Here is a 27500-nt window from a genome sequence, read left to right on the forward strand (position 1 = left end):
GTTATGTGTCACAAAAGTGGAGTTTGGGGTCGGGCTGTTTCTATTGAACTAATCCCATATGTTCTGTTGTTCACTTAACGTGGATTTCACTTAACACGACCCTCTGTTCAATTGACTGCTGCTATGGGGCAATAACTGTGTGTGTGTGTGTGTATATAACATATATATATATATATATATATATATATATATATATATATATATATATATATATATATATATATATATATATATATATATATATATATATATATATATATATATATATATATACACAGTCAACCTCACTTTACGTCCCACATTCCGCTTTCCACGTGCCCTGCCAGAACTCAGGATGCCTGCTACATTCTCATGGTGGGTGTACTCTTTACATCGGTGAAGTATATAATTTTATTTAGCTCATAAAATTCATACAAATTATTCGCCAGAATATAATTTACATTGCTGAATTTCATACTTGATGATTTATTGAATATAAACATCATAGATTTGCATTAGACATACAAATTTTAGATATATTGTTTACCTTGAGTAAATATGTTATCTTTTGTGCAAAAATATATGATATTTATATTCGTAAAATATTCCTGGCTCACATGAATCCAGTACGTCAATTATATTATCCTAACTTTAGTCTGATTTATTATTTATTACTAAAAAAAGGTAAACACTTCAGCTCCCCACATTTATCTAGTAGGAATGCTGGTGGGGGTGGGGAGGGGGGAGAATCTGCCACCATCTGTTACCGTGTGAAGAATATTTTTTTATTAACTGAAGATTTTTATTTTAGCTCTAAATTCATACAAATTACCCTGACAGAAATATAATTTATATTGCTAGAATTTATACTTGATGATTATTTATTGATAAACATCATATATTTTGCATAGACATAAAATTTTAGATATAATGTTCACTTGAGTAAATATGTTATCTTTGTGCAAAAATATATGACGCTTATATTCAAAAAATATCTTACATGAATCCAGCAATGTCAATTATATTATCCTAACTTATTTGAGGCATAATTTATTACTATACCTGGTTTTCCAAAATTTCTCAGAGGGAAGAGCCAGCAGTGTAGTGTGAGAAGAGGAGGGAGTGTGTCCATTATTTGAATGGACATTAACTTATCACTGTATTTATTTCTTTAAGTATTAATTGTGTGTGTACCATCATAAAATTAAGATGTTATTTTACTACAATATAGTTATGTGTCGCCGTGCAGAGCTTGGGGGATCGGCCTGACTCCATTTCACTAATCCCATATGCAAAGACCACTTATGCTGCTTTTCGCTTCACGTACTCTCCGGGTTACATTAATCAATAAAAGGAAAGGGTTAACTGTAAAGAGAGAGATAATAGTATATATATATATATATATATATATATATATATATATATATATATATATATATATATATATATATACATATATATATATATATATATATATATATATATATATATATATATATATATATATATATATATATATATATATATATATATATATATATATATATATACACACACACACAGGTATATGAAAATTGTGTGAATATAACTGAGTAAAACAAGTGAAGAAAAAAATAAAATTTATCTTCTCAAAATTACTTAATTGAAAAATAACCATAACATACTGCTCAACTTGCTGACACTCGTTGTCGCATGAAGAAATGTTTATTCCCTTTATGTTTTTGATCTTATGATAATTATTTTCATATTGTTTTTGGCACATTCTGTGTGTAGGATTGTGTGTGCATGTATCCGAGTAAAAATGTATTTAGAAAGTTAAGTTTACCCACCCAAAATTATGAGAAGTAAAATAATAACCATAATGTACCTTACAGCTTAGCTCGGCCTAATAGCAAGAGGGCTAGGGGGATGTGACTAAAGATGTAAAAAATATATATATATAAATAAATAAATAAATAAATAAAAAAAAAAAAAAAATGGAAGAATTTTTTTCTCAGAATCTTGTAGTCAGAATTTACATTTTGAGTTGCTTCCTCAACACAAGATATCAGTATATCAGAGATATTTACATAATTTACACATGAAGTTCCATTCATTTCACAATAACTATTATCAAAAGTAGTATTATATCCCTGGTTAACGAAAGCACAACTGCCCAGCAGGTTGCTCATTAACCAAATCATTGTTTCAATGAGTTTGGTGATTGGTTCCAGCTCACCGAAAAATTGCCAAATTCAACAAAAGGTAGAAAAGTTCACTTACTTTGAGGTGTGTATGTAGATGGCTCCTGGATGATGATGATGATGATGATGATGAATTTGAGAGGGAGGAGGAGAAGGGAGAAGAGAAACAAAAAAGGTGAAAAGTTCACTTACTTTGAGGGTATTGTATGTAGATGGCTCTGGATGATGATGATGATGATGATGATGTAATTTGAAGTTAGAGGAGGAGGAGAAGGGAGAAGAAGGAAGTGGGAGGTGGTGGAGAAAGCATTTTACTGCTTCTTAGAGGTGAAGTCACCTTCCATGAAAATATGAGGAACACTCTGGACTGACAGATTCTCCACCATGAACATCCTCTCGCTAGCGATGTGGAAGGCTGAGGATAGCATCTTGTTCCTCTGCCTTTACTGAAGAAGTGTCAGTGTGGTCTTTGTGGGCATCTGTCCTCCTCACCATTAACTTATGTTTTAAAGAAAGAGACCACTGAGTCCTCAACATGACACAAAGTTAGTTCAGTTTTCCACTTCTAGGTGCTTTGAAGCCAGTTCCTGAACTTCTCCCAGTGGTAAATCACATCTTTCAACTGTTTAGCGGCTTATATGGTCATCACTTTCAATTTCCTCCTCACCACTGTCAGCCTCTGCCTGTAACATCTCATCCAGTTACTTCAAGTCATCAGGAGTAGTTCATCTCATGCTGACATCTGCAGCTCTTCAGCATCCTCCTCCTCACTTCAAGGCCCAATGACTGACCGTGGATACAATCTCCTGGTCCAACTCTGTTTCTTCCTCAAATCCCTCCATCCATGGACTTCTTTAATTAAGCCCACAGTGCTTTCCATGAAGAATTGAGGGATCCTAGTGAGGCTCACTTGTGATGACACAATCAATTTTACAGCCTCCAGGATGCTGAATTGTGTCTTCCAGAAATGTTTCAGTGTTAGTTCAGGATCATTGGAAGTTGCCTATGACACCTACACATTTTCTTCATGTACAACTTCTTGAAGTTGCTGATCACATTCTGGTCCATTGGCTGTATGATTGATGTAGTGTTGGGAGGCAAAAACAACACTTTCACAAAGTCAAATTGATACTCCAAATTTCTGGCAAGGTCAGGGTCATGACCAGGGGCATTATCCATGAGGAAAAGAGCCTCTAAAGGGAGTTTATTGGTGGTTAGGTAGCTCTACACAGAAGGGCAAAACACATCAACAGCCCATTCATTAAAGAACTGTCTTGTCACCCATGCCTTACGGTTGGACTTCCAATAAACTCCAAGCTTTGTTCTTACCACTTTCTGTTGTTAGAACACCCTGGGGTTTTCAGAGTGGTAGACAAGCATAGGCTTCAGTCGGAAATCCCCTGAAGCATTGGCACCAAGCAGTAGAGTGAGACGGTCTTTCATGGGTTTATGCCCAGGTAAAGAGGCTTAATCTCTGGTGATGAATGTTCTTTTGGGCATCTTTTTCCAGAACAGCCCAGTTTCGTCCACATTGAACACTTGCTGTGGAAGATAATTTTCTTCTTCCATCAGTTTTTTAAATTCAACTAAAAACTTTGCTGCCCCTTCTTTATCAGCACTAGCAGCTTCACCATGCCTAACAACACTGAAAATGTCACTTCTTTTCTTAAATTTTTCGAACCAGCCTTTGCTGGCCCAAAAATCTTCAAATTCTGTGCCTGAAGAACCAGGTTGATCTGTCTTTAAATGTTCGTAAATCTCACTGGCTCTTTCACAAATGAATTCGGTAGAAACTGAATCACCTTTCATCTGTTTTTCCCTAATCCAGATGATAAGTAACCTCTCAGTTTCTGCAATTAGGGATCTACTTTTAAACACTCTTGTAGATTTGTCTCTCACTTTCACTTCTTTAAATTTGTCTTTCTGTGCAAGAATTGTCGACACAGTTGATGTCGACATGCCATATTCTTTGCATAGCGCATTTGTTCTAATGCCTTGTTCATGTTTTTTTATGATTTCCTGCTTGGTTTAGATCTCTTAGGCCCCATGCTGGATTCAAACAATGTCAACACGTGCTTTTTAAAGTTAAACTTGTTGTAAATAAAGAATATTTTCTTTAAAATAACACTGCACTGTGCTATATATTGTCAATATGTAAAATAAATTTCAAAATGACCAATAATTTGCTTGGAAACACAGAAAAAAAGCATTTAGTTGAAGAGAGTCAAGCAAGATGTTACCTCCAGTGAAAACAGAGAGAGACTAACGCCTGTTTGCTGTGTTAAGAGGCTGGATGCCGTGCATTAAACTAGTCACTTTACCTTCAATTATGTTCAATAATTGTTAAAATGACTAAAAAATTGAATATTAAACTTTTAAAATTATTGAATAGTATAAACTTCTTGATATTTACTAAAATAGTAAGGAATTTAAGCCCCAGAACCGATTAATGTATTGGCGGACTAATACTACAGCTGGTTGGCCGCCCAGTGCAAGCCAAAACTTGTTGAGGTCGGCTCGTAAGAAACTCGTTAACCGAGGGGTTGCTCGTTAACCGAATTTAAGAATCTTATGGGAGGTAACTCGTTAACCGAAATCTCGTTAACCGAGGCGCTCGTTAACCGAGGGACCACTGTACTGGAAAACAGGAGGTCCCTGACTTACGATCGCCTGCCGATACAAACAGGTTAAACCAAATTTACAGTACAGTATAGTCTTCATATATGCGGTCAATTGAACCCTTGGAGGTCCGCGTAAAACGAGAAACGCGTAAACGAAATAACAGAACTTATGGGATTAATTGAAATAGAGACTGGGCCGGCCCCCAAACTACACTTTTTCCGACACAATAGTAATTGTAGTAAAAATAACATTTTAAATTTATGATGGTATGCACACACAATTAATATTTAAGAGAAATACAGTCTCCGGTTAATGTCCATTCAAATAATGGACTCAACTCCCCCCCCCCCACTTCCCACGCTCGCTGGCTATCCTCCCTCCCTGAGAAATGTTTGGGTGAGAACACTAGGTTTTTAGGTTTAGTAATAAATAATACCTCACACTATGGTTAGGATAATATAATTGGCATTGCTGGATTCCTTGCAAGACTGCGGATAATTTGAATATAAACGTCATATATTTTGCACAAAAGATAAAATTTTTGCTCTCTCTAATAAAATTCTTAAATTAGATCTAAAATTTGTATGCCTAATGCAAATTTTAGCTTGTTTATATTCAAATTAATCACTATCTTATAAGAATTCCAGCAATGTAAATTATATTCTGGCCGGATAATTTCTATGAATTTTATGAGCTAAAACCAAATATCTTCAGTAAATAAACAAATTATACTTCACCCAGACACAATACATTACGGTATGTTGTAGTAAAAATAACATCTTAACTTTATGATGGTATGCACACACAATTAATATTTAAGAGAAATATCAATAATATTAGGTTTTTTAACACTTACTTAGTAGAAGAGATGGCTGGGTACATGGGGATTGGGGTTGGTTCTGAGGCAGAGGGCAGATTATTGGCCCTCACCTGTATCACTTGTATCACTTTCCACCACATTGGCTTGCAGGGCCTCTTTGTTAAACCCTTCGAAGTCTATATCCTCACTATCACTGACTTATTGGGCTGGCTGTGGTGGGTGAAGAACTCGGTAATGATTTGTTGACTGGGCGACCTTGTGCGCACCCTGCCCGAGCCGCTAACCACGTAAATGATGGAATGAACCGCGTAAATAAAAATTGTCGGTCTGGCAAGGTGCCGCGTAAATGACCAAATGTGTACACAAAAGCCCGCATAACTAGAGACTATACTATATTTTATTTACCTGATGACTTTTTTTTTCCTTTCATTTATTGTATTTTATCATTCTATTTCTTCTTTTGTCTTAAATAAAGTGATTTTAGATGTATATAAGGACTTAGGCTATGATAAAATAGGATTTTAAACATTGTTTTGTAAATACAGTATGCATATAGCATGTGTTCCGACTTACATTCAAATCCGACTTACGAACGTCCTCAGGCACAGAACCCGTTCGTAACCCCGGGACCCCTGTATTCTGCCTTTGTGCCCTAAGAGTAACTCATTATTTAAATTGTTATGGAACTTGTCAACTTCAGATCTCGTGATCAGCTCACCCTCAACAGTTATATTTTGTGAGGTTATCGTAGTCAGGTCACCAGGGAAAGTGAGGTCATCCTCTGTGGGTACATTGTGTGAAGTCATGTAATTCACCCCCAACTGCAATACCCCTTTTCTCAGCTGCCTTTTCAACCTATCAAAGTTTACCATTCCAAACTTTGGAACTTTCATGGAATTTTCCTTGCGACTAACATTAAGTTCTACAGTATACTCTCAATTCAATGGAATCCAATATACCGAACTCTCGATTCAGAAGATGGAATTAGTTTTTTATTTTTTGCTCGATTTAGTAACTAGTTCTCTTAATCGAGATCAATACTGCTAATATGCTCACACCTACAGACACACCTCAGACAGATAATTTCCAAACTTTTTCCAATTGATAACAGCACTCTTTTGACTTCCTCCCCCACACCACTTCCTTTCTGAGACTTCTGAGAGACTTTTGGCATGCTGTCTAAGCACAGTAATTAGTTGACCAAGAGGTAGCAGTGAACAACATACATGGTGGCAGCAGACACAGACTGAGCAGATGTAAACAAACGCCAAGTGGTGCATTTGGAGTGGATTTTAATGGAATTACGCTCGGTTTAGTGAACTAGTTCCCTAAATCGAGCAAAAATATAAAAAAGTTCGATTTAGCGTTAAGTTCAATTTAACGGAAAGGGGTGGCTCGAATTAGTTCATTAAATTGAGAAAATACTGTACGTACTTTGAATTTCACCTCTCTGTGATCACTGTTAGCTAGTTCATTCCCTACTTTGACATTAGTACATTGAATTTTGGATACTTTTACTTCTACTGTACTTGAGTAACATTTTGCAAATGCAAAAGTAACAAAGTCTGGTACTTTTTACACCTCTGGCAAATGGTTACATAACCATTCCATGTAAACAGTTTGTAAACACTCTATACCTGTATACAGTGGTCCCTCGGTTATTGAGCACAATCCGTTCTAGAAGGTTGCTCGTTAACCGAAACCATTGTTTCAATGGGTTTTTGGGTAATTGGTTCCAGTTCACCGAAAATTGCCTAAATTCAACAAAAAAGGTAGGAAAGTACACTTACTTTGAGGTGTGTATGTAGAAGGCTCCTGGATGATGATGATGATGGGAATTAGAATGGGGGTGGAGGAGAAGGGAGAAGAGAAGGCATTGGGGTGGAAGAGAAGTCACCCCTTGGTGCCATTTCACCCATAAAATTTTAGTTCTCTTGGTGTAATTCAAGATAATTTTCTTTAAATCAACACTGCACTGCATTATATATTGTCAATATGTAAAATAAATTTCAAAATGACCAATAATTTGCTTGCAAACACAGAAAAAAGCATTTAGTTGAAGAGAGTCTCAAGCAAGATGTTACCTCCACTGAAAAGACACAAAGACTGACGCCTGTATGGTGTGTTGAGAGGCTGGATGGCACGCATAAAACTAGTTTCATTACCTTCAATTATGTTCAATAATTGTTAAAATGACTAAAAAATTTAATATTAAACTTTTAAAGTTATTGAATAGTATAAACTTCTTGATATTTGCTAAAATGGTAAGGAATTTAAGCCCTAGAACCGATTACTGTATTGGCGGACTAATACTACAACTGGTGGACCGCCAAATGCAAGCGAAAACATGTTCAGGTCGGCTCGTAAGAAACTCGTTAATCGAGGGATTGCTTGCTAACCGAAGTTAAGAATCTTATGGAAGGTAACTCGTTAACCGAAATCTCGTTAACCAAGGGGCTCGTTATCCGAGGGACCACTGTACAGTATTTTTCCTTAAGTATTTGCCCACTGACTGATCCCGACCAATACCACCCTACGATACACTAAGTTAATGAAGGTGTTAGTGCTGATTATAATGCTAGCAATCACCTAAGACACATTATGTTGTTTATCTACTGACACTAACAGATCTCAAAGTAACATGTTTCTTACTCTACTTCACACTAACTATAATACAGTATTAAATGTCTGCCATACCCTCCCTGTCAAAGGAATGACCAAAGACAAGGAAAACATTTACAGTAATTACCTTCTCAATAAAATGACTGAAACATACTAAACAAGGCCACAAAAATATATGAGGTGTTGCGTGGAAAAACTAGCACAAGCATCATTCTATATTTTTGTCAGGAAATGCATTCAAAGTTTGCAACATTCAGAAATTGATAACACGGAAAATATTCTATTTAGAACATTGCAGTTTGCTTTAAAATGAAGCTGAATGTTTGTAAATTATGCCAAAAAAAAAAAATGCAACGATACTGTTAACCTCACCTAACCTAACCCAACTTAACAAACAATAATGTTTCTCTAATGTTTTGTAATAAAAACTCAAGTAAATATTTTTGTCTTCAAATCATGATTATCATAATAAAAATACACCCTAAATTGGTTTTCCAGTGTGGGAGGCTTCATTGTCATTAGGCTCTGGGACACTGACTCCCTGGGTGGTTTCTGAGAATAAAACATTAGGGGCGCCAGTGGGTAGAGCGGTACCGCTCTTGCCTCGCAAGCGAGATGTCACGGATTCGAATCCCGGGCCGGTGGAAAGTTGTTCGGACACACTTCCTAGCCTCCCTTGGTCCCTGTTCACCTAGCAGCAAAGTAGGTACCTGCTGTAAATCGAAAGTTGCGAATTCGTATTCAGGGACAAGTTGTTGGAGCTTCTAATAACTTGCTTAGACATAAACCATTGACTCTTCAAGTTTCTAGGCCCTTGACTCTTCAGGCTTCTACGCCCTTAACTCATGAGACATAAAGGCAAGCATGAACTTAGCATGCTTCCCTGTTGGGCGCTGTAAATGCCCAAATCGACGTAGCGGGCTCAGGCTGGGCCTCAAAATCATCAACGTAGATGCACCTCCTCCGCACTCAAGTCTCACGACAAGGACTGAAAAAAGTGCGCCACCAGCCCTGCCCAGCATGCAGTTCTGCTTGCTGATTGGCTGCCTCCACCATAAAACTCCCTTCTTACCCCCAAACCCACAAACACACTTACAGCCTTATGACATAAGGCTGTAAGTTTTACACAAAGAATTTGGAGGATGTGCTACATTCACCACGCAAAAATGGTCAAAATGTCGCTTCGATGAGATATGGACCAGAGTTAGGTTTTTGTCTATGGACTTTTAACTATACAGTTGTACCCCGCTTAACGCGGTTTCACTTAACGCGATTTCTCATATACGCGGTGCCTCGCCAGAACCGAACTTTCACTTAACGCGGTTCATCTACTCATATACGCGGGAAGCGGCGCGGGCACGATGCGCACAAGGTCGCCCAGTCATCAAAACATTACCGAGTTCTTCACCCGCCACCCACCACAGCCGGCCCAAGTCAGTGATAGTGATAATTATAGTGAGGATATGGACTTATATGGACTTTGAGGGGTTTGACAAAGAGGCCCTGCAAGCCTCTGTGGTGGATAGTGATACAATTGATACAAGTGATACAGGTGAGGGCCAATATAATCTGCCCTCTGCCTCGAACCAACCCCCATCCCGTGTGCCCAGCCATCTTTTCTACTAATGTAAGTGTTAAAAAACCTAATATTATTGATATTTCTCTTAATTATTAATTGTGTGTGCATACCATCATAAAGTTAAGATAATATTTTTACTACAACATAGTTGTGTGTCGTCAAAAAGTGGAGTTTGGGGGTCGGGCCAGTCTCTATTGGAATTAATCCCATATGTTCTGTTGTTCACTTAACGCGGTACCCTGTGGGTTCAATTGACCGAGTTAAGCGGGGTACAACTGTATGGTCAGTGGAATTTTTGCACCTTTTTGGAGCTGCCAGCATCCTCTAGACTTAGAAAGTGCATCTGAATCTTGTCCCGATTCTTTTTATATCGTAAAATGTGCTGGACTTGATCCCAAACTCCTGACACATTGTACGCATGGATGCGCCAGCATCCACTCGGTCTAAGATTTAATTTTTCTCGTGAAGACTCAGGAACTCGAGCTTCATGCCCTTCCTATAGCGCCTTGAAGGTGCAGATGCCATATCAGTGATGTTTGATGGACACACAAGCAGTGAACAAAGTGTAGAGAAACAATCAGTGCACACCCGACCGTAACAATAACAAGCGCCAGACTGATCCACGCTTGGAGCACGTCCCAGCATCCCGTGTGGCATTACTCTTACCCATGCAGCCAGATATGCTGAGAGTTTCCCAGATCATTTTTTATATCTCAGTATTTCATGAGTTATACCATAATACATTCCGAAATCATATCCGTGGCGAGTTATATGAAATTCTGAGTTATCGAATGCTGTGTTATTGAAGGTTTTAATTCGTTTTCTTCTACTCTGTTACATGTATACACAATTGTTAATAAAGAATGTGCAAAAATACAAATAAAAGAAATTATTATCATAAGATCACAAACATAAAAGATAATACAAACAGTTCTTATGTCTGCAGTAGTTAGTGTGTGAACATGGGAGGGGAGGGGAGTGTTGGTAGTAGTGGTGAGTAATAGTGAGTGGTGGTGGTCAGAGTTGTAAAAAGTACAGGTACTGGATTTTGTTACTTAAGTAAAGAGTATTTTTACATTGGCAAAACGTTACTCAAGTAGAAGTAAGTGTCCAAGGTTTAATGTACTCAAGTAGAAATAAAACAAGTATCTTATGATTCATAAAGTACTCAAGTACTGAAAGTAAAAAGTAACAAAAAATTATTAATTGTCTCAAATATTCAAATAAATCTTCGGTAAATTATAAAAAACTAGTTAACTAAAGATAAAAATAAAACTCTTAATATCACACATGTTCATATGCAAATATTTCTATTTTGATAATCAATAATTGATTCTCAAAATTATGGCTGTCCAATCAGGATCTTTTAGGCCTAAATATAAGCCCAGCATCACCTACCGAAAGAAAATATGTTCAGCAGCTCTTCTCCCTACAATCCATCGCAGGGACATTGAACAGGCTGAAAGTACTTATATGCAACAAAAACTATGACCACTTTCTTCCTTATCCACACATGTATCGTCAACGTGGACTTATGGTCTGCAGACATAATGTTGTCTCTTTTCATATTAGGTTAGGATGAAAACTATCTGGCAAGTATCTGAGGTGGGGGATGACCCACACTTCTCTTCCTGTAAACTCTGTAGCTGTTCCAATGCTAACACCTTTCAACACTGCTGCCTTGACTGTCCCACTGACAAAGACCTCCTACCACTTACCACTATATGTTACCACCTACTTATGCATAATAATTTAGATTTAATTCTTGTATGCTCTCCATGCTTTGGTGGGTGCTAACTTAAATTATACCAACACTGTCTTCATATCACAAGTCATAGCGTGTCCTGCGAGACACGAGTACCAATGTATTAGCGCCTGACTGCATGACAAAACAGAGGCTCACAAGCAGCAGATGCAGGTAGTGGAGTGTTAAGCTTGAGCAATGTCACATAATGTTGGGAAAGACCTCAGAAGCTCCATTCCATCCTTGGGCATGCCAAGTAGCTATCAAGCTCCTTCAGTTGAGGAGTTTGTGGATGATTGTTGCCTCTGTAGCATCGAACAAGGTAATGGTGGAAAGGGTGCTTAAACTCTGTGTTCATCACTTAGGTAGATGAAACAATATTAAAGAATGCATGACTGGTGCAGACGTGATTAAACGCTTGTGTCTGGTTAGCTTCAAAGTTCGTCCCGTGTCCTGTGAGTGGATATGTAACACTCTATTGTTTGGGGCATGTAACGATTTTTGTTTTTTTCAATTTATTGGAGTAAAAGCATAGTAAAACCATACTTACTTGTAAGTAAAAGTAAAATACTGAAAATTTGAGTGCTTTTAAAAAGTATACAGTGATCCCTCGGTTAATGAACGCCTCGGTTAACGAATTACCTTCCATAAGAATCTTCAACTCGATTAATGAAATCCTTACGAAATCATGCCAACGTGTTTTTGCCTGCTTTTGCCTGCTCACCAGCTGGAGTATTAGTCCGCCAATACAGTAATCGGTTTCAGGGCTTAAATTCGTTACCATTTGAGTAAATATCAAGAAGGTTGTACTATTCAATAATTTTCCAAGTCTTATATTAATTTTTTTAGTCATTTTAACAATTATTTAACATAATTGAAGTACAGGGAACTAGTTTTTAGCGCGCCAAACAGCCACTTGATTCACCTAGAATGGCGTCAGTTTGTGTGTCTGCTCAGTGGAGGAAGCATCTTGCTTGAGACTCTCTTGAACATAAACTATTTTTACATTTTTACTGTACAATTATTGGTCATTCTGAAATTTATTTTACATATTGACAATATATAGTGCAGTGCAGTGTTTATTTAAAGAAAATGATCTTAATTACACCAAGTGAAATTAAAATTTTATGGGTGAAATGGCGGCATGAAGCATGGGGTGATTTCTCTTCCACCCCCACCTCCTTCTCTTCTCCCTTCTCCTCCACCCCCACTTCTAATTCCCATCATCATCATCATCAACCAGGAGCCTTCTACATGCACACCTCAAAGTAAGTGTACTTAACTGCATTTATTTTTAGTTTGTATGTAATTTTCGGTGAGCTGGAACCAATTACCCAAAATCCCATTGAAACAATGGTTTCGGTTAACAAACGACCTTCTGGAACGAATTGTGTTCGTTAACCGAGGGACCACTGTATACCCAAATTTACGCCTGGCTACGCCTGACAACGGGAGCGGGTAAGAAGAGTGAATTACTGCTAGTTAGCGCGTCGTTTGCAGTTGTAACTTTCCTCGCTCCCTGCCATATTTCACTGGATTTACTGTTATTATTCATGTTTACTGATAGAAAAGTGTTTAATAGTGATTAATCATGGTATTGTTTCTAGGTTAGGTCATCATTGTAACCACCAGGCTACTGGGCCAAGCTGTGAGGTGTTATGATTTTTTTCAACTCGCTTTTTTTTAGTAGATATATGTAACGTTCTTCATTTATTTGTACTCAGTTACTTGCTCACCATCCTAAATACATTTTGTGAAAAAAGGTAAAAGAAATAATTGTCCTAAAGACAAACACATAATGGGGGAAGAGCGCAGAGTGTAGCTGGTAGGGAGCGTTGCTAGGGAATCAGTGACCCAGCTGATCTTTGTTACTATGGTGGAGCAGGGAGTGTATGCAAATGGCAACTGTGTTAAACTTTCATTTGGCTTTTATTTACTGATTTGGCAATGGTATTTTTTGTTGTAAATTATTTATTGGTATTATTTTTATTTATTCCTCACATTTCCTCGCACAGTATATATTATTTTAAGAAAACTATGGCTGTGAAGTGTTATGGTTGTTTTTCAACTAGTATTTTCGGGTAGATATACGTACAGTGGTCCCTCGGTTAACGAACACAATTCGTTCCAGAAGGTCGTTCGTTAACCGAAAATTTCATTAACTGAAACCATTGTTTCAATGGGATTTTGGGTAATTGGTTCCAGCTCACCGAAAATTACATACAAAGTAAAAAAAAATGCAGTAAAGTACACTTACTTTGAGGTGTGCATGTAGAAGTCTCTTGGTTGATGATGATAGGAATTAAAATTGGGGGTGGAGGAGAAGGGAGAAGAGAAGGAAGTGGGGGTGGAAGAGAAATCACCCCATGCTTGATGCCGTCATTTCACCCATAAAATATTAAGTTCACTAGGTGTAATTCAAGATTATTTTCTTTAAATCAACCCTGCACTGCACTATATATAGTCAATATGTTAAATAAATTTCAGAATGACCAATAATTGTACTGTAAAAATGTAAAAATGGGCTGTGTTCAAGAGACCCACAAGCAAGATGTTTCCTCCACTGAACAGAGATACAAACCGAGGCCTTGGTGGGTGAGTGAAGTGGCTGATGGGCGCACCAAAAACAAGTTCCCTGTACTGCAATTATGTTAAATAAGTGATAAAATGACTAAAAACTTTAATATAAAACTTAGAAAATTATTAAATAGTACAACCTTCTTGGTATTTACTCCAATTTTAACGAATGTAAGCCCTAGAACCGATTCCTGTATTGGCGGACTAATCTTCCAGCTGGTGAGCAAGCCAAAGCATGTCGAAACATTTTCGTAAAAATTTCGTTAACCAAATTTTTGCTCGTTAACCGAAATGAAGATTCTTATGGAAGATAATTCGTTAACCGAGGTGTTCGTTAAGCGAGGGATCAATGTAATTGTCTTAATTTATTTTTACTCATTTACATGTACACACCATCCTACATACATATTGTAGAAAAAAAGTAAAGAAATAATTGTCCTAAGGGCAAAGATATAAAGGGAATATACATTTCTTTGCACACAAATTAGATGGCTCAGTGAAGGAGAGGAGGAGGGCGCAGAGTGTAGGAGGGGGGGGGGCATTGCTCGGGAGACTGCAAAGGTTGCGTTGCTATGGTGAAAAAGGGAGTGTATGCAAATGGTGATTGTGTTAAACTTTCATTTGGATTTTATTTACTGGTTTGGGAATACAGGTTGACAACCCTTTATTCGAAATTCCGATAACTGAAAAGCTCTGACAACCAAAAGTTTTTTTTTTTACGGGTATTAGCCCACCCGGGCACAGGTCACTGACCCACATCGGGGCCTGGGGGCAAAAATGTAATAGTAAGAACAATTATAATAATAATAAAAATAATAATAATAAAAATAATAATAATAAAAATAATAATAATAATAATGATAATAATAATAATTATTCATAGTAAATAAAAATTGTAATAAAAAATACACAAAAATAAAATAAGAATAAGAATAATAATGACAAAATTAATAATAATAATAATAATAATAATAATAATAATAACAATAATACTGTAATAATAAACTAATAATAACAATAATAATAAAGAAATACAAGAATGAAAAAAGATCAAAAGTGAGAAACACGACCTAGACCTATGAATTATTAATATTATTATCATTATTATAATTATTATTATATTTTAGCCCCCAGGCCCCAATGTGGGTCAGTGACCTGTGCCTGGGTGGTCTATCCCTGTAAAAAAAAAAGAAAAAAAAAAAGAAAAAAAAAAGTTTTTTCTAAAAACCAGTTTTTGTGATATAACTCGGAATGCGATGTCAGCATATGTTACCTAGGTATGTTAATTCCTAGCCAATTCGCCAGGCCAACATACAGGCAATTAAAACATCTAATAATTACTTAATACAGTCGACCCTTGTTAATTCGGACTAATAGGGGGGAAAGGGTGTCCGTTTTAGCCGATTGTCCGAATTAACCGATTAAGGGGTTAATATTGCATAGTATTGCATTATATTTCAAAGAAAATGCAATGAGTTTGTCCTTAGCCTTGCATATGTCCGAAACTGTTTGCTTTTTAACACCATACTCGACACAAACTCTAGCCACTGAAGCACCAGCCTCTAACTTCCTTATAAGTTCCAGTTTCTGGTTCACAGAAAGGGTCACATACTTCCTCTTCGGCGTATTAGAGGTACTCCCCCTTGAAGACATGATGTAAAATACAAGGCTGAAAGATGTCTAATCACTGAAATATCAACGAAAATTGCAGGGCAACACAACACGGATACTCGAATAAGGCGCTAAGTCAACAATGACTGGCGGTCTGGCGCTCGCCATCTATCAGACAATCCCAGAACCAGAAATTTGATACGGACAGTCCCTCGCTTAGTTCAGATTTCGTCTGAATTATCCGAAATCCGGATTAAAGGGGTCCGAATTAACGAGGGTCGACTTTTAAGTAATATAAGGAGGACACGTCACTACCTGGCATTTAATTGCAATTCTCAAACCCCCTCCTTCACCCTCCATTATACGCATCACGACCCTCATCTCTTGCCTGGCGATTCAGCAAAATCCTAACCATTCAGAAATCCGAAAAATTCCTAAAAACCAAAATGCATCTGGTCCCAAGGATTTCGGATAAGGGATTGTCAACCTGTACAGTGTTTTCTGTTGTAACTTATATATTGGTACTACAGTGATATTCCCGTTAGCCGAAACAATTGGTGTAGAGCACTTCTGGGAATGAGTGATTTCCGGGTAACGAGACGACTCTCTAAAAGCCGGAAAAAATCTCTCATCCCCGGAATTTTCCGGGCAACGGAAATTTTTTCTCTGAATTTCCAGAAAATGTGCCTAATTTTCATCTCTCAAACCCAGAAAAAAAACCTCTCCCATCCCTGAAATTTTCCTTGTATCGGGAAAAATTTCTCGGAATTTCCTGGAAAACGTGCCCTTAGGACTTTGGATAATCGTTCCCAAAGCCAGAATTTTCCGGAAAATTCGGGCTTTGGGAACTATTTTCCGAAAAATTTAAATTTCGGCTATTGGAGAGTTCCGGGTTTGAGGGATTCTAGCTTATGGAGATATTACTGTATTTTTATTTATTCCTCATACAGTGAGTTCTGCTATAACGCGTGTTTTGATAACGCGAATTTGCTCTAACGCGATTTATGAATTCGGAACAATATTTGTATAACGCGAACGCTTGTTTGCTATAACGCGATTTTTGCTTACTATTTCTCCAATTTTGTGGTATTAACTGTGAATATGGTAAAGAAGAATATCTCCAAAAAGCGTTCTGATGATAGAATTCCCAGTGATTATCGTAAAAGAAAGGATATAACACTTGAAGAGAAGCTCGATGTTATCAACCTCAAAATCACCCTTCTCCCCCATCAAGTTACATTCATATTTTTTCAAGGTAAAGTGTTAAATTTACTGTATGATTTCATTATTAGATATGAATGTAACATTTATTTAGACTGTGCTATCCTTTGTGTTAGGCTAACTACTAAATTTTTTCGATTTCGAGTAATCTGCACATAACCCTATTTTCTCCATAAGCCCTGTTATTTCTATTACGCGATTTTCTATAACACGACATTTTACAAGAACACAATTATCGCGTTATAGCAGAACTACCTGTATTTACTGGTAGTGTATATATTATTTATTTAAGAAAACTATGGCTACAGGAGGAAAATACATACAGGTACAGTACTCCTCGACTTACGGCATACTCGACTTATGACAACCCGGACATACGACCGCCGTGGTCGTATAAAATATTTTCCAAATTACGTATTTTCTAGTACCAATGTTAGTGATCGCACTGTGAACTGACAAAAATTTTCGTTTGTAATTCCCTCTAAAATGGATGGCAAGCATAAAATGAGAGTTTTTGTGGTGCTAAGAAGAAAAAGAAACACCCTTTTTAGAATTTCTATGTAATATTTTCACCTTTTCGACTTACTACAGGTAGTTCTGCTATAACGCGATAATTGTGTTCTTGTAAAATGTCGTGTTATAGAAAATCGCGTAATAGAAATAACAGGGCTTATGGAGAAAATAGGGTTAGGTGCAGATTACTCGAAATCGAAAAAATTTAGTAGTTAGCCTAACACAAAGGATAGCACAGTCTAAATAAATGTTACATTCATATCTAATAATGAAATCATACAGTAAATTTAACACTTTACCTTGAAAAAATATGAATGTAACTTGATGGGGGAGAAGGGTGATTTTGAGGTTGATAACATCGAGCTTCTCTTCAAGTGTTATATCCTTTCTTTTACGATAATCACCGGGAATTCTATCATCAGAACGCTTTTTGGAGATATTCTTCTTTACCATATTCACAGTTAATACCACAAAATTGGAGAAATAGTAAGCAAAAATCGCGTTATAGCAAACAAGCGTTCGAGTTATACAAATATTGTTCCGAATTCATAAATCGCGTTAGAGCAAATTCGCGTTATCAAAACACGCGTTATAGCAGAACTCCCTGTACCATAATTTTGAGCAACATAACTGTACACACTTTATACTCAAATGTAATACACTAGAATAAAATTTTTATCTCTTGTGCAAACTATATGAGGTTTATACAGTACTCAAATTAATCAATATCTTACAGGGATTCCAGCAATGTAATTTATACTCTGCTAAGTCTAGTCGGCTACATTTTATAAAATAAAAACTTTCAGCCTAAAACTGAAGAGGATAAAAAATCACCCTGGCTAGGAGGAAGGCGGAGGGGGATTTGTTTTTTTGAGGTGTTGACAGCTGTCAGGGAGGGGAGAGAACAAAGTTAATGTTGTTCATTTAATAATTTTTTTTAACCTTCCCCTGTTCTTAAAATATGTACAGTACTGTACTTCCTTTTTTTTTTTCTGGTGACCAGAGCACCCCAGAGAGTCCGAAGAAAGCGAATTCCTATATAATGAAATCCAATTTATTAAGGTTTTACTGTACTTCAAATTTCTACAAATATGAATGTAAATACAGATACTTTAATTTTTAAAACAATGAATTTGAATGTGCATACGAATAAAGTGAAATACTATCGTTGAATGCACTGGAATACGAATACTACATCCCTGTAACCAACTCCTTTGAATATATAGAACAGTATAATTATAAACAGGTTTTATCTTATTGTCAGGTCTGTTTCACATTAGTTCTTTAAATAACTTACCCATAATGCATATGGCAGTATACATGGATGTTACATCACTCATGACCACTGAACCGTCAGCAGGGAGGTTACGCTTTAACCAAGTGCCACATCGAGTCTGCTGGATAGTAGGTGCTATCATCATGTAGCTGTGAAAACAACAGAAAGGAACTGTTTTAGACAATAATATTACAGAATAGAGGATACAAATTGCAGATTTTTGTATCATGATACAGCTTAAAATGATATTTCAACTAAATCTTGAATAATGCAAAAAGAACTATATTTACTTACTGGTTGGGAGCAATACGAGCTAATGAACAGTCATTCTCATACCCTCCACATGAATTTTGCATCCCAGTGTGTATAATACCCCCAACTGGTATATCAACATCATTACTACACAGATACTGCATAGCTTGTACTACTTCACTTCCTTTTGACTGAAATGAAATGTAACACTGTAGTTAGAAAAATAGGTTTAATATTTGCACATATGTCTAGATGTTTAAGAGGCAAGTGTATCATAAAAATAATTATTTAAGAATGTAGAGGTACACCTGCTAAAAAAAATATATCTTTCAGGAGGGGTCCGATGAATTTCAAACTGAACAATCCTCACACAGGGCTACCAATGCGAGGTATGCCTTAGGGGCCTTTATCAAAAACCTTCATTAGTGGTGTATTTTACCGAGTGCACCTCACTTTATGATCCTTCATTACATATCTGTAGTATTTATGACACCTCAATCCCTCCCGGAACGTATCTCGAGAAAGAAGCCATGACAGAAAAGAATTTAAGCTGTCCTCTCTAATTATGCTGTTCTAGCCTACCAAAATGTACCAGTAACCTTTTCCTTAAGTATTACTTCACTGTCCTATCAGGAGGCTGGCTGGCTAAAACTAGCCTCTTTTATTTCACTCAAACCTTTTTTCCCCAATCTTATCAACCACCTTAAGGTAATTCTAATCAACTTGATTAGGAGTTGATTTGATTAATTGATTGATTGTAGTAATTACATCCCTGGCGATGCAACAGCTTAGGTCATATGTCACCGAAATAAAATTAAGGATTAACAGACTAAAATAGAATAACGCACGTTAAAAACACATCACAGCTCAAGGTTGAAGAAGCCGCAAGTCCAGAAAACTGTGAGGACGAACTTTTTTGGAGTGAGAATTGTGAACTCTTAGCACAACCTGCCAGAGTGCTGTGATGGCACTGAGTGTGAGCTGTTTCAGGACCAGACTTAACCAACAATGGAGCAGGTTCAGATATATTCAGGAGCCAGTATGTGCCCAGTACTTGGCAACAGTGTGTAACAGAGACATGACCAACCGCCCAAGCGGCTAACGAGCCGATCAGTGGTGAAGATAAAAAAAAGAAAAAAAAAAGTATCTTCTACCTTTGGTTTTCTTAACCCATAAGGACGGCAGACATCGTATGATGTTTAGGTTTTTTTGCGCCATTGTTTGACTGCACTAGTGGCTGTGTTGTTGTCTAGTTACTATGAAAACATTGGTGGTTCACTCCAGAGCCTGATAAACATGTAATCCCAGTTCAACTCATGATTTCTACAAGAAATTAATATTTCTCATATTTATTGGCTAAATATTAATTTGTAGAAAGACAATTCAGCTTTCTAATTTGAAAAAAAAATCTAAATTAAAGCAGGTTCTACATATATTTGAACAACATTATCCTACGTGATTTGCTCCAGTTTCTACATGGCGAAATACACCCTGTCCTGGGTGGGTAGCACCCTTAAACCCCAGGTGACATTCCTGAATGTTCACTTAGGTGACCCTGGGTGACGTTCTTGAATGTTCTTAACTTCTGCAGCATATTTTGAATGTCCAGGCAGGGGGAAATACTTTTTATGAGATATATTTCTAATTGGCAACTCAACTCACATGAATGTCTCCAGACTCGTGCCTCATGGTCACTTAGCCGCCAGATATTGTGAGGGATGCATCTCCTTAGACCTCTCTTATAACCCACTTCACTCCTTCACACTCAAGCACATGCGATTTGTTGATTCATTTTCGGAATTACATCCCTGGTGATGCAAGAGCTAAGATCATATGTCACTAAATTAAAAAAAAGCTTAAAAACTAAAATCAAATAATGCAAGGTAAAAAAACAAGTACAGTACTTTCGCGCTTCACGTTGTCTCGCTTAACGCTGTTTCGGTACTACGTAGCTGAGCTTTAGAGACCAAAAAATAGTTTAATGTCCCGGTGATCCGATACTACGTCGATTTGTGTCGTCACGTACTACTTTCTACAGCATATCACCCGCTCGTCTGGCCGTGCTACGCTCTCTCGGCTCGGTGCGCTGCCTTCACTCACGGAACCTCACAGCGTCCCCAAGCGACGCCAAGCCGGTCTCTGTTAAGACTTCACATCATTCATGTGTGCTTGTGATTTTACTCTAAAACTGTACTTTAACCATTCGAAATGGCTTCCAAGCACCCATCAAGTGCTACTGATGCTAGTGTAGTGAAGAGGCAACATAAGACCATTACCCTTGCTACGAAAATGGATGTATTAACCCAATTTGAAAAAGGGGAGCGTGCTGTGGACATAGTCGCTGTGCTTGGTCTAACCCCCACAATGGTGCATACTATCCGAACCAACACTGACAAGATTAAGGATAGTGCTGGAAGTGGTTCTTTTCTGAGTGCTACTAGGACGACTCAGAGTAGAAGCACTGTGATAAAGAAGGTGGAAAAGATACTGGCAATGTGGATGGAAGACCAGAATCAACGCAATGCCTCTGTGAGCCTTATGGTTATCCAGCATAAGGCCAGATCCCTGTTTGACGACTTAAAGGCAGAAGAGGGAGAAGGATCAAAGGAAGAGACCTTTAAATCAATAATCTTAAAATGAATCGCTTGAAATCGACGTTCTACTGTACTGTAGTTCTATAGTATACTATTCTCTTTAGAAATAGCAATGATTTTCTGTTTATGTAACTTTTTTCATGGGGCAAAGAGAGGTTCAGGAACGTAACTCCCATATTTTATCTATTTCTTTTGGGGAAAATTGATCCGCTTAATGTTGTTTCGCATAACGTCGCGATTTCAGGAACGTAACCCCGACGTTCAATGCCCTGTAATAAATAACGTAGAAATTTCATAAAAGCTATTTAAACATTAAAGAAGACATCCACTCCCATGCTACCCACTCCCCCACAGGCATTTGCTTGACAGTAGTACTGTTCATCAAGAGTTTCTTGACTTGAGTGACGAAGACAATGATGGGAAGGAAACAGAACCCAGATGATGTCGCGTTTGCTGAGGCGGTGAGGACAGCGATAGGACTACAGACAATGGCGCTCCCTCCTCCTCCCCACACCACCAACCACCGTGAAACAAGGCACAAATATATGGCTACTTGGTACAATGAGTGTGGAATTGCCTTGCACATTCCATGTTACAAAGACTTCCACACAAACAAGAAGTTCTTAATTCAGTCAAAGTACAGTACGTACATGTAAATAGCGTATACAGCGATATCTCCGTTAGCTGGAACAATTGGTGCAGAGCACTTCAGGGAATGAGATATTTCTGGGTAACGGACGACTTTCTCAAAACTGGAAAATATCCCTCATTGCTGGAATTTTCCAGGTAACGGGAAAATTTTCTTGGAAATTCCAGAAATTGCGCATTACATTGTCTCTCAAACCCGAAAAGAAATCACCAATCCCCAGAATTTTTTCGGGTACTGGAATTTTCTCAGAATTTTCAACAATGATGCATTATTTAATCTCTCAAAGCCAGAAAAAAAAATCCCCCATTCCCAAAACTTTCCGGGTAGCGGCAAATTTTTCTCGTAATTTCTGAAAATGCCCGATTTTCATCTCTCAAACCCGGAATAAAAATCCCCCATCCCTGGAATTTTCCAGGAACAGAGAAAATTTTCTCATCATTTTCCAGAAAATGTTCCCCTCAGAAAATCATTCTGAAAACAGTAATTTTCCGAAAAATTACGGTTTTGGGAATGATTTTCCAAGAAAATTTAAATTCCAGCTATCGGAGTTCCAATTTAGAGGAATTCCGGCTAAAAGAGATATTATATTTGAAAACAGTGACAAGTTTTGGGCTGCCTGAATAATCCTACTGTTCAGTATTTTATACAGTATAGTCTGGGTTTACGCTGATATTTTATACGCATTTGGCCATTTACGTGGCACCTGTCCAGACGCGCCAATTATTAGTTACGCGGTACATTCCTTAATTTACGTGGCAAGCGGCGGGCAAGGTGCTGGGCACTGACGTCACCGCTGATGTCAGACTCGTGCCGATGACGTCGCAGACTGTGTTTGCGCCACATATCCTTACCACCCACGCACCCCCTCCGCCGAGCGCTGTGATTGGTCTATTTAACCTTGCTTGCCCAGTCAACAAAACATTACCGAGTTCTTCACCCGTCACCCACCACAGCCAGCCCAAGTCAGTGATAGTGAGGATATGGACTTTGAGGGGTTTGACAAGGAGGCCCTGCTAGCCTCTGTGGTGGATAGTGATACAGGTGATACAAGGATACAGGTGAAGGCCAATAATCTGCCCTCTGCCTCGAAACCAACCCCCCATCCCCGTGTGCCCAGCCATCTCTTCTACTAACGTAAGTGTTAAAAACCAAATATTATTGATATTTCTCTTAAATATTAATTGTGTGTGCATACCATCATAAAATTAAGATGTTATATTTACTACAACGAACGTATTGTGTCGGAAAAAGGGTAGTCTGGCGGTACGCCCAGTCTCTATTTCAATTAATCCCATATGTTCAGTTATTTTATTTACGCGTTTCGCGTTATACGCGGACCTCCATGGGTTTAATTGACCGCGTAAACCCAGACTATACTGTAGTTCTTTTAAGGAAAATATAAATATTTTGCATTTTGTCATAACTATAAGATAAAAATATGATATAAAAGTGCCTTCAAGTGAGAACTGTGTGTTGCAAGTACAGTATGCCAACATCACTTCACGTTCACTGTGCACAATAGCTTCAAATAAGACATCTTTCATCACTCCACACTGCTCCAGACAACTCTCCAACCATGCTATAATGGATGTTGAATGTATGTAGATTATTTTGGTATTTTTCTTATATTGATTAAATCATTTATATGGTGACAACGGTGTTTTAAACAAAAGTGTTTTTTACCAAAATATGCCAACATGGGGGTTTGGTGGGTTTTAAGACGCCTGGGGTCTAAGGGTTAAGTCATTTCATCTCCAATGCACCTCACAACTACTGATTCCCTTCCATCCAGTAATATTTGCCCTTTATATAATTCACCTCATGGTATAGGTCAGATGAATTATTCTGTCCCTCAGATATTTCTTTACATCCTCCAAGAATCCAGTTACCAATTTTTATACCTCAATCTTTCTTTATCAATCATTGTGATACATTTGCCCCATATTGACCCTAAATATAAAACAGCAAACCCTCACATACTGCACACACTATAGCTGTAATTTACATAAACACAATGAATGAGTAATGGACAATGTTTTCTCATGGGTCTCTTTGCAAAATGGAGTACTGAACCCAAAACTTGTCCAATTTGTGAATCACATACAGTATCACTTGTGGTGGGGTGGAGAAAGTAGCATATCTAGACTCATCTGTTACAGTCCATGAAAATGGTTTATCCCAACAAAACCCTCTTGAGGGATTGAAGATATGATAAAAGGAAGGTTCCAGTTGAATGATAGTGTCATCAGTCACTTGCTTAAGCCTGTAGGCCATGAATCATAGTCTTCAAGAAATTGTAGCAAATAAGGATGCAGATTGTTCCATAACAACTATAAATTTATTAATGGTACACGATTAATAAAACTTAGGAAACATTAATTGATAAATTATTATTTTTTTAAATCTTAACTCTTAATCCAAAGTAGTAAATAATTAGACATTTGGCCAAAATGAACAAATAAAACAACTCATTCTTCTCTGATTGATAATATTTCTCTTAGTCAGTACAAACTAAGCCAGTCATAATACAAAAACAAAATTTTGAAATTAAAAAATAATACTTACCCACACATCATACTTTGCAAAAGAAGAATAATCTAAAATGGCTACACGCTCTCTGCAGGCTGCATATTCATCAGCAGCATAATGAAACCAAAGAGGTTTTGTCCAAGTCTTGGTAACAGCCATATGGAATGGTGCAGAATTATCACTATCACCAGAATAATCTGCAAAGTAAAGTTCATAAACCTTAATAGATACAAAGTTTCCTGCCCAATTCATAGGGTTAAGTTACTAAAACCCCTTGGCTTGTACATATAACTGCATATGAATTGCTTGTACCTGTGATGAAAATGGGGTTATGTTCCAGAGCAAAACATTAACGAATATTCCCCTTTAATCTCTAAAAAGCTAAATTGATCCTGAATTTTTTTTTCTACCAGAGCTCAGTGCCAGGTAGCTTGTTGTAATACAGGCATTCCATGTTCATGGATAACCCCAATTATTCAGCCTAGAAGTGACATTTTAATCGAATTAATACCATGCCTTCTTATCTCATCAAATAATTACCCCTAAATGGATCAAGTGTAATGGTTGCCCTCAAGAGACAAACATGTCTAACCAATTAGCACATACCACAAAAAAAGCTACAGCTCAGCCATCCTATATTGGTCCAATTCTGATTACAGTAATTGATTAACTTCTGAGCAAACTAAACCATGGAACCCAGGCAGTAGGAAGGTTGTTTAATTATTTCTTTATTCTGTAATATAATGTTGATACTTTATGAGAGATATAATGTAGTAAAATTAAGCTGGTGACTGCTCACCTGCTATGGCCACCATCATCCACCACTGTCCCCAAAGTATACTCATGCTGAATTTATATTTTTCTAATATAAAATATTTTTATATTGAACTTTATGTTTGTTATCTGTTCACATGATGATAATAATTCAGTCACTGATTTCTCATCAACAAATATAAATACAAGTGTTTGATAATCTGAACTTATAACTTATGCCTCCTTTTAGACCAGTTAATTCAAATTAATGATACCTTCTTACCTTCTGCGTCTACAATTTCTTTGGGTTGAAAGTAACTGGGGCGTTCGTATCCCATTACTTGTCCAAAGACAGCTCCAGCAGCCTTAAGTTTAGGGAATATTGGGGACATACGTAAACACCTTCCTGTAGTGAAGTCCGCAAATGGATAAGCAATACTGTAGTGAATTCCTGAAAATTTAAAGGAATCAATAAATTGTAAAACCAGAGAAGACAAGAAATTAGAGAATGCAGATTACTGCCAATCATACCCGAAATCCCTGCTAAGGGCAACTTAATGGCAATGTGTAATATCCATACACACAAGGACAGATAAAGCATTTTGTTTATAAATATGAGACACTGAGTTGGATGGAGGCAGGGAGGCAAGATGGAGGCAGGGGGGAGGCAAGGAAGCTGGCACTCCCATTTTCACTAATAATCAGCCTCTTATGGTGTATGTTTTATCATGCTTAATATAAAATATAAACACAAATTATTACAGTAAACATATTTTTATTAATTAATAAATAAAACAAAAATAAAGTAAAACATGGCCGGCATGGAGAGGAGTAGGAGAGAGGCAATAACCTTTTTGGGGGGGGTGTGTGGTCAGTTCCCTCCCTCACTCCCTCCCCAAATCTTCAACACAAAGGACCCAGGAGAGTGATGCAATATTTCGTCATTTTTCAATAACTGTTACAGCACAGTTCATATGAGGACTAATACTCATCCCATAGATTGGGAAAACAGTTTAGAAGTGTATAAATCATCATGTGTCACAGAAAGACTTCTGGTTGAAGCAAGTTTGATTAGGGAAATGAATTGGTTAAACCTCAGTGATGGTCAGTAAAAAAACTGATAATATGTTACACAAATTTATTTGTCAGTGGCCCAAGGTTAAAAATGCTTTGAAAGCATTCGAAGTACGTAGTTGTAGGGTAGATGATTAGTGGGTCTCATACCTTTTACCTGACTTGACATGACTAGTTACAGCGCCCATTCTTATAAGCTCCTCTTATGATTGCGATGGTGGTGGTGTGTGGATTAGTGGATGTCATGTGTTTGACCTGACCCCATGTTTTGTAAGGTCACCCTGTGTACATAAACCTCTCTCAGTCTCAGTCCTTGTAATTCAGTTGCCTCTGAAGATGTCTTGAATAAAGACAAAAACTAAGGTGCTCCATTGTTCCCCTTTTCTTGTGTGTTTTTATCAAGATGTTATAGCACAGTATTTAATATTTTATATTATCAATGATAAAACATACACCAGAAGTGGCTGATCATACGAGAATATATCATATAATAAAAGTTGGAAGTGTATAACACTGTATTGGTATTAATAGCAAGGGCCCTTTTCTTGAAATTTATAAAATACATTAATGAAAATTAATAGAAATTAGAAATTAATAGATTTATAAATGGCAAGAAGTTGGATGGTCCATCATTATTTTTTATTTTTTCATAAATACTGTATATGTACGTATATTCAAAAACTTTCCTTAAGATCTCTTGATTTTATATCTATTACTCATTATTGAGTCATCCATCATGCCACAAGTTGAGTCGTGTTTCATGAACTACGTATGTGTAGTGATCTCTCGGTGAGGGTGGGGGGGGGGGGTGCCGTCGGTATCTCCTACCATATGGACAGGACTGATTCACGTCACCTTCCAGTTGTCATTTAGGGATTTTTCCAAAGCAATTATCCATTAAT

The 27500-nt window shown here is 37.3% G+C and overlaps 1 protein-coding gene across 1 annotated transcript in view; it reads right to left on the minus strand.

The window, feature by feature from the left end:
- LOC121878994 (pyruvate dehydrogenase phosphatase regulatory subunit, mitochondrial-like) overlaps positions 1-27500 on the minus strand; it is a gene marked incomplete in the record, with an annotated part of 125568 nt that overhangs the window by 4160 nt on the left and 93908 nt on the right. Inside the window, 4 exon segments of the mRNA XM_042385444.1 lie at positions 18769-18896; positions 19042-19190; positions 24808-24968; positions 25808-25975. Coding sequence (XP_042241378.1) covers positions 18769-18896; positions 19042-19190; positions 24808-24968; positions 25808-25975 — 606 coding nt within the window.

The sequence above is a fragment of the Homarus americanus genome, unplaced genomic scaffold, assembly GCF_018991925.1.
Source record: "Homarus americanus isolate GMGI-L3 unplaced genomic scaffold, GMGI_Hamer_2.0 scaffold4060, whole genome shotgun sequence".
NCBI classification, from domain to species: domain Eukaryota; kingdom Metazoa; phylum Arthropoda; class Malacostraca; order Decapoda; family Nephropidae; genus Homarus; species Homarus americanus.